Raw genomic sequence first — 9,118 nt, 5'->3', positions numbered from 1 at the left:
AGACAACCAGAAAAGAAATTATTTCAACAATACCACTGTCATAAATTCAAAGATCAATAAGACAACTAGCAAGAAAGTGCCCCTTGGCCATTGTTATGGATGCAATTCATCACTGTCTGTGTCCTTCAAGTCTTTTGAGACAAAGACCTAATATTTTGCCTTAAACAATGCAGAATGCAGTTTTACAGTTTTCCTTTTGTTTACTTTTTTCATTCTTTCCTGAAAGCATGGGCTCTGATTTCTTTCTTTAAAAAAAACACACACACCTACAAATTATGAGCAACTCTATGATTCAACAGAAAACCATGGGCTAATAAACATTCTATGTTGAGGATGGAATCATCAGTCATACCTCATCTCACCCACTATTTACATATTATCTATAGCTGTTTCTTCCTCAATATTGAGAGGACAAAAGAGAAAACATTAGGCCCCAAACCATCATCTATCAGAAGTTACACTGCAATATTATCACCATTACAGAATAAGAATATAAACTTTAAATGGGTAGCGGGGAGGCAGGGGGGAAGGTTGCTGGTGGTGGTGTAGGAAACACATCATTATGCTATCTCAAAGGTTTATTTTCAATGAATTACATAAAACTCCTATATTGCAAAGACTGGGCTTAATTATTAGTAGTATAATAAAATTGTGAATTTGCTAAAATGGTTATATATATATATATATATATATATATATATATATATATATGATGAAAAAAATCTTTCTCATATAACCTAAATTGAATTTGTATTCTTAGACCTTTTAGATAAATATTAAGAGGAACATTTAAAATTTTAAGGAAGTCTTCAAGAAGAGGCTGCTATGTTTGCAGGAAATTTCATTCTTGAAGTAGATGGATTCTTAAACACTATTTTCTTAAATTAGACAGTATTTTGTTTTAAATTTTCTTACTTATTTATAAAGTATGTTTAATACAGCAATTAAAATTAAAGGTAAAAAGGACTTGAAATACTCAAAATATAGATGTAAATTTTACAATATAATTACAACGTGAGAAAAATGATTCAATTAGAGATTAATCTGAAGATTTGAAGTTTTTCTCTTTTCTAATGTAAAGGAGATAATGAAGCCAATTACTAAAGAGACCAATTTTTCGTTTCATGTTAATTAAAATGTAATAAAGAGGCCATGTTTTATTGACAATGTTACTTGAAACTGGACTGATTAAACTTTTTAACTTTAAAACCAATGTTTATATGTTACAATTTGAGTACTGTAAAGGGAGGTACTAGGATTCTTTGCTGAGTTAGGGGCTCAATACCTGGTGAACCCTTGACTATTCTATAGTCTAGTGATTTGCAAAAGAGTGGTCCCTGGACTAGCAGCATTCACATAACCTGGAAACTTACTAGAAATGCATAATCTTAGGTACTACCCCAGATCTACTAGAATCTGTAATCTGTGTTTAACAAGCCCTTCTGGAGATTTTGAGGCCCACTCCAGTGTGAGAACCAATGCTCCAGTTGGTAAGTCCATGTCCTTCATCATCTTATCTAACCATGTCACTGCACACATGTTTTCTCTAATTTCTTTAACTGTAACAGGTTAATAATTAAGATGGAGTCCAGAAGCTACAAAATTTTAAAACAGGGCTGGAAATGGAGGATGAGGTAGTTAATCTCTGGCAGTAGTGCACCACAGTAATGGACTGAGGACCCAGAGCCTACTCCCAAAAGATGATGGTCCCGTTTACAGTCAACAAGAAAAAAAAAATTCTCATTGCCTGTGAAGGACTTTAACTCCAAGCCAAGGAAACTTTCCAAAAAATGAGTCACATCAGGGAAAGGAAATAGAAGAATTTCTAAAGGAAAAATAAAAGCAAGCAAATGCATACACACCTACACCCACCCCACAATAGCACCTAGGACTGTATACAGCTGAGGATCCAAAGCTGTACCCAGAAGGAATTCAAAACAGCTCCACATAAGGAGGACAGAGTCCTACAAATTTACAAGCACTCACAAGCATCTTGAGACTGTAATAACATGTCAGCTACAAGAGCTCTAGTCATCAAAAAAAAACAACACTCAGCAAAAGGTCAAATAAAGTGTGTTTCATTCTCATTTCAAGCAATATCACAAAGAAAGGTATGCACACCAGAGTGCAGTGCACACATATGTGGCAGTAATCCTCCTCCCAACTGTTACACGGTGAAAGTCCAACAGAATACTGTATTGCTGCCCATACAATTGGGAGATCTTCTCAAATGAAGGTTTTCCCTTCTTCAGAGTTAAATGTCAACTACTTTAAATCCCAGAGCTATGCCAGAGCCAGTTGGTTCAGTGATAGAGCATCAGCCTGCAGACTGAAGGGTCCCAGATCCGATTCCAGTCAAGGGCACATGCCTGGGTTGCGGGCTCAATCCCCTGTGTGGGACGTGCAAGAGGCAGCCGATCAATGATTCTCTGTCATCATTGATGTTTCCATCTCTCTCTCCTTCTCCCTTCCTCTCTGAAATCAATAAAAATATATTTAAAAGTCAATCAATCAATCCTAGCTATCCTTCCGGCTCTTATCAAGCTTTCTAGTTCTGAGGCTGGCACAAGGCTTTACATAATCTTGTTTACGAGGTATATGATCTTTTTAAAAAATATTTTTTTTATTGATTTGAGAGAGAAGAAGGGAAAGGGAGAGAGAGAGAAAAATCGAAGCATCAACATCCATCAGTTGCCTCCTGCACGCTCCATGCTGGGTATCTAGCCCGCAACCTGAGCATGTGCCCTGATTGGGAATCAAACTGATGACCTCTTGGTGCCTGGGTCGACTCTCAACCACTGACCACATTGGCCGGGCTAGGTATATGGTCTTAAAACACAAAACAAAACAAACTTCCTCCTTCACTTTACACTCACAAGAAGACTGAAGTTTTTAAAATAACTTTTAAGAAGGTAAGGAAACCCAATAGTAGTAGCATATGAAATGAAAGTACTTACTGAACAGAGGCACCTGAAAAGGTAGGCTCTCATCCATGCTAGTCACAAATCCTGTCATAAGGCATCTACTAACAAAGGTCTCTGATTTCACAGGGCTTCTCAAACATCCCATATTATACTATAAAATACATAATGGAATTCACACACTATTAACTGTGTTTATATTTAGAGAATCACTGTGAGGTACTTTATTATATGTAATAATAAATTCAGAAATGAAAAAAGAATAATCTAATTCAGAAAACACACATCTCCCAACTAACCAAATCAAAGCTTTATAGTTCCAATATTTGAGTTCTTGACAAAAGAAGGCAGAATAAATGAAGTTACCAAGCAACCAGTGATTTTAGAGGCCCAGGTGTAACAACAATCAAGGAGAAGTGAAAAACAGGGAGAGATTCATAATCTCTCTAAAAAGAGGACTCACTCTACTGCCAATATAGACAACTCCATTTCTAAACAGCTCATCAAAGGTAAAGGCACCTTGCAGCTATTTGCAATGCTCACATTTGAAAGTAGGCAATAATAGTGTGAAAAGGAAGATGTATCTAACTGACTGTGTTAAGGAAATTGGTGCTGACACTCATCTGATTTCCTTTGATAAAAGCCACTTTGGCTCAGTCACTGTGATCTTAACACCATCTCAGAGCACCTGTGGACCACTGTTCACTTTTAAAAAGTTCCTAGTCAGCATAGACAATAGTGCAGTAAAGGCCTGGGAGTGGGGGCTGGGTGGAGGGGGCGAAGAGGGGTGTGGAGGATATCTGTAATACTGTCAACAACAAATAAAGGGTTCCTAGTCAGAATATTCCTGGAACACAGGCTGCAGACCTTGTCAAATGATAAAAAGAAAACTGAGGTACACGAAGTAAATTAGCTTGTGTTGACAGAACAAGAAACAGGAATGGACAAGAGCTGATATTTGGAGTTTTGTCTAGCCTAGGTCCGTGGTCGGCAAACTGTGGCTCGTGAGCCACATGTGGCTCTTTGGCCCCTTGAGTGTGGCTCTATTTTGAAGAAGTGGCATTAGAAGAAGTTTAAGTTTAAAAAATTTGGCTCTCAAAAGAAATTTCAATCGTTGTACTGTTGATATTTGGCTCTGTTGACGAATGAGTTTGCCGACCACTGATCTAGCCAATATTGAACTTATCTTAAGACATCTGATAGATGGTAAAATAGAAAAAAACTACAGTGCCAAAAATACCACTGCCCAGTCCAAAAGTTAGCATTTCTGTTAGAATGACAATGCAGCGTTGATTTGTACCAAATTAAACAAACCCTTGTTTAAATGAAGTATTAAAAATTTTGCTTTGATGGAAGAAGTTTCACTTATCTACTACTGAGAGACATTCTAATAGCCTTTTTAACACAGTTACAAAAATGTTTTATAGTTTTCTAAGGGGAACCTTAAGCACAACAACCACTATCACAGATGATATAAAATGTTTCCAATTTAACTATTTCCTAGAATTGGAAAGAAGCACCAATTACTAGACTACACAAAAGAACTCTATAGCACCACTCATGTGTATTTCACCATCAAACTGCACACAACCTTTGGTATTCAAAACAGAAGTAGGCCCAGCCCACAAAGAACCCAAGGAATGTGACTTTTCTCTCAGACCCATTTCAAGAAGCATACATCTGAGTTTAAAAGCTGTAACCTGATGTGAACTCTTCACATACAACTAATTCAATGAAATTTAAAAACAGGTACAGTCAGCAACATTGAAAGATAAGAATTATGAATGAGAATAATGGTTACTTATCCTTTATTTACTAACTTGAAAAGCTGTATTTCTTTCACTTGCTCTGTTATTTTATTTTTTAAAATATATTTCTTTATTGATTTCAGAGAGGAAGGAAGAGGAAGAGAGATAAAAAACATCAATGATGAGAGAGAATCATTGATCAGCTGCCTCCTGCACGCCCCCTACTGGGGATCGAGCTCACAACCTGGGCATGTGCCCTTGGCCAGAAATGAACCTGGGACCCTTCAGTCCACAGGCCTACACTCTATCCACTGAGCCAAACAGGCTAGGGCTCTGTTATTTTTTAATAGATTGAAGAAAACAAAAGGACAAGAGAACCCATTATATGCACTTACGTTTTGGCTGTGACATCCACATACTGTCCTGGGCGAAAGTGAGCAGCATAAAGAGGAGTACCTTTATAAAAAGAAAACAAAAATCAATATGAAGTCTGTCTGTCCAGAAATAACTTCACTAAACATAAACTACATCCAGGAAGCCTTGTAGATAACATATGTCAAAAACGGCAGGAGATTCTCTTCTGCAATTATAATTATTGCAGAAACACCAATTATAAGATAATAAAATTATTCAACACTGACTACATGGGATGCGGTGCTAGAGCCAGCCAACAGACCATGCTGGCTGACGGTGTGCCTTCACAGCAGTCAGCAAGGTGCTGCCTGAAGTGGGCAATTCCTGTACAACACAGTGTTTCCTGGTGGCAAATACAGAAATGGTTCTTGGTCATTTTGGTGAGTAACTATATACTAAATTAAGGTATATTACCCGTTTCATAGGAAAAAAAAAAAAAAAGAGAATGATAAAAAATGTTGGGGCTATTGTTTTTTACCCACTGGCGATAAATGATCCAAAATAGAAACTTGAATTATTTGAATACAGGTCCATTGTTCTCTGGGTATTATTTATGGTATGTATGTATAATATCTCTATAAAGCCCATTTATATCAGATTCTTCGTAGACTGGTCATTATTCCAATAAAATAGATATTCTCGCATATGCCAGGTATCAGGAATAGCAAAAAACCGCTACTATAGATACTAATTTTATATACTAGTATTTCCAAAACTAGTTGTATTTAAATAAAACTTAACTTTAAATGCACTTGGGAAATGTGTTATTTAATGGAATCTTGTATCTCCAAGCCCTTCACAATATTTTATTTATATAAATTTGGAATTAACACTTTTATCTTCAAATATTTATAGGGCATTTACAATATGCAAAGTAATATATACAAAAGTGTAAGACATGGCTCCTGACCTCAAGAATTCATTATCGGACTCTTGAAAAGATGGCGGCTGGCAGGACGGAGGTGAGGGAGAGGAAGTGAGTGAGTGAGGGTATGAAAGGAGAGTGTGTGGATGTGCGTAGTGTGTGTGTGAGTGAGTGAGGGTAAGTTAAATCTCGCAGGAGCAGCAGGGGCTGGCAGACAGGCTCTCCTTGGCAAGGAGTGACTACCACCGCTGCGGGAACTCCCCGGACGGCGGGAATCCAGCACGGAGCCCACGCCATCTTGAAGGGGAGAACGGCCTTTTTTAGGAACTTATCAACACCACCAACCAGACAGGCCTTGGAACTGCCCCGTGACCCAGCAGCCACTCCAGCCAAAATCCTGCTACCCCAGCTGCAGACCCGTGGACCCTGGGACCTCCATCTCCAAAGGTGCACCACTCGGCAGCAGTAAGTGCAACCTCCCCCTCCCCAGCGGCAAAACTCCGGATTCCAGCATATCCAGCCCTGGAGGCAGCTAGGGCACTCCACTTCGGATTTGCGCGTTTCCAGCCGGATTGTTTCCAGCCGGATTCGCGCGATTCCAGCCGCACAAGGCACTCCACTCCTTAGGCAGCGCTTGGGAGACGCTGAGAGCCCCCGAGGGTGTGATTCTGCACAGACAAGGGCGCGCAGCCCCACAGTAGAAATTCTGAATTCCCTCTTCCTGGATAACTGCCCACATTCACCCCAGCGGCTCAACCGCGGTGCCAGGACCCCTCAGAGTGCATCAGAACTCTGCGCCTGGCAAGAGCACCTCCACAGAGGCGAAGTTCCAACAGGCAGGCACCCTAAGCCCATCTACCCACAGGGCACTAGTGGGAGCCACTGTGAGCTCTCCCTGGGTGCGATCTTGAACAAGCGGGGGTGCACTCCCCCCCAGCAGAAGTTTTGAATTCACTCATCCTGGATACCAGCCCACAGGCGCCTCAATTGCGTGGCTACACTGCCAGGGCCCTTCAAAGTCCTTCAGTGTGCCTCGCTGGCAAACGTACCGTGGGTGCTCCTGTGAACCGCCACTGGGAGTAAGCGCCTATCCACCACAGGTGCAACAGCAAAAGCTGGGTCTGCCCACCCCAATACTGCAGAACTGTGGGCACCACAGTCATGCCTTTCCAGAGAGCAGGCCCCCTGAGTCCCATCACCCCAACAGACGGTTCCTGGGTGCCACTCTGAGTCCCTGCTGGGCACGCGTGATTTCAATTAAAGGTGCAAGACAGCAAAAATTGGGACACTTCCCTCCACGGTGGCTGACTTCTAGACACCGCAGTTGTGCTTCTCAAGCTTGCAGGCCTACATCAAGAGAACCCAAATAGCTCAAATAGGGAGCTACACTAGATTAACAAGCCCAGGAGAATTGAGAGATTACACCAGTAGCACCATCCCCAAAAGAACCTGGGCAGCAAAGCAATTGGATCTACAATTAAAACATTCCAGGAAAACATGGGAAGACAAAAAAGCAATCCCCAAAAGGAAAGGAAAAGAGGAACCACCAGAAAGGGAGTTAAATGAATTCAAGGCTAGCAGCTTATCAGAGATAGAATTCAGAGTAATGGTTATAAGGATGTTTAAACGGATGGATGACAAATACACACAGCTCAATGAGAACTATAAGGAGCTGAATGAGAATGTCACCCACATGAAATGAAACCAAGAGGAGATGAAGAACGACATAGCTACAATAAAGAACACAATGGAAGGCCTAAACAGACTAGACAAGGGTGAGGACCACATCAGCAAATTAGAAGACAAGATGGGAAAAAACACACAAACACAGCAGCAACACACAAACACAGCAGCAACTGGAAAGAAGGCTTAAAAAGCAAGAGGAGAGCCTAAGGGAGCTTTGGGACAACATAAAACGAAACAACATTCGCTTAATAGGGATACCAGAAGAAGAGGAAGAGAAGCAAGGAATAGAAAACCTGTTTGAAGAAATGACGACAGAAAACTTCCCTGATATTGGCAAGAAAAAAACTATGCAAGTCCAAGAAGTACATACAGTCCCAAACAAGTTGAACCCCAAAAGACCGACACCAAGACACATCATAATTAGATTGGCGAACACCAACAACAAAGTAAGAATCTTAAAGGCTGCCAGAGAGAGACAGAAAGTTACTTACAAGGGGTCTCCTATCAGAATATCAACTGATTTCTCAACAGAAACACACCAGGCCAGAAGGGAATGGAATGAAATATACAAAGTGATGCAAAGCAAGGGACTGAATCCAAGAATACTATACCTGGCAAGGCTATCATTCAAAATTGAAGGTGGAATCAGGAGCTTCACAGACAAAAAAGGGCTAAGAGAGTTTATCACTACCAAGCCAGCAATGCAAGAAATGCTAAAGGGACTGCTGTAAAAAGAAGAAAGAGAAAGGCAAGAAGAAACACAAACACTAAGGAAAAATAAGACAACAAACATGTACTTGTCGATAATAACATTCAACATAAATGGATTAAATGCACCAATCAAAACACACAGGGTAGCTGAATGGATAAGAAAACATGACCCATATATTTGCTGTCTACAAGAGACCCACCTCAGAGCAAAGGATTCACACAGACTGAGAGCAAAGGGATGGAAAAACATTTTTCAGGCAAATGGAAATGAGAAAAAAGCTGGGGTTGCGATACTTATATCTGATAAAATAGACCTCAAAGTAAAGGACATAATAAGAGATAAGGAAGGCCACTACATAATACTAAAGGGAGCATTTCAACAAGAAGATATAACTCTGGTAAACATATATGCACCCAATACAGGAGCACCCAAATACATAAAAAATCTCCTGGAAGATATCAAGGGAGAGATCAACAACAATACCATCATAGTAGGAGATTTTAATACACCACTGACATCACTGGATAAATCCTTTAGACAAAAAATCAGCAAAGAAACAGCAATTCTAAATGACACACTAGATCAGATGGACCTAATTGACATCTTCAGAGCATTTCACCCCAAAGCCACGGAATATACGTTCTTATCAAGTGCACATGGGACAATTTCAAAAATAGTCCACGTATTGGGTCACAAGCAAAGTCTCCCCAAATTCAAAAAGACTGAAATCATATCAAGCATTTTCTCAGAACACAATGATATAATATTAGAA

At 40.1% G+C, this 9,118-nt stretch overlaps 1 protein-coding gene across 3 annotated transcripts in view; it reads right to left on the bottom strand.

Annotated features, from left to right (window-relative positions):
• MRPL3 (mitochondrial ribosomal protein L3) overlaps positions 1–9,118 on the bottom strand; it is a 44,450-nt gene that overhangs the window by 12,241 nt on the left and 23,091 nt on the right. For all 3 annotated transcript variants that reach the window (XR_013960920.1, XM_080674717.1, XM_080674718.1), the window contains exon 6: positions 5,065–5,125. Coding sequence is in view for 2 of the 3 variants with exons in the window: in XM_080674717.1 (XP_080530843.1) it covers positions 5,065–5,125 (61 nt within the window). In the remaining variant the exon portion in view is untranslated. The remainder of the gene's footprint in view (positions 1–5,064; positions 5,126–9,118) is intronic.

Source organism: Plecotus auritus, assembly GCF_963455305.1.
Source record: "Plecotus auritus genome assembly, chromosome: 6".
Lineage (NCBI taxonomy): Eukaryota > Metazoa > Chordata > Mammalia > Chiroptera > Vespertilionidae > Plecotus > Plecotus auritus.
Note: the sequence above shows the minus strand (reverse complement) of the source record. Positions and strands in the feature narration are given on the sequence as shown.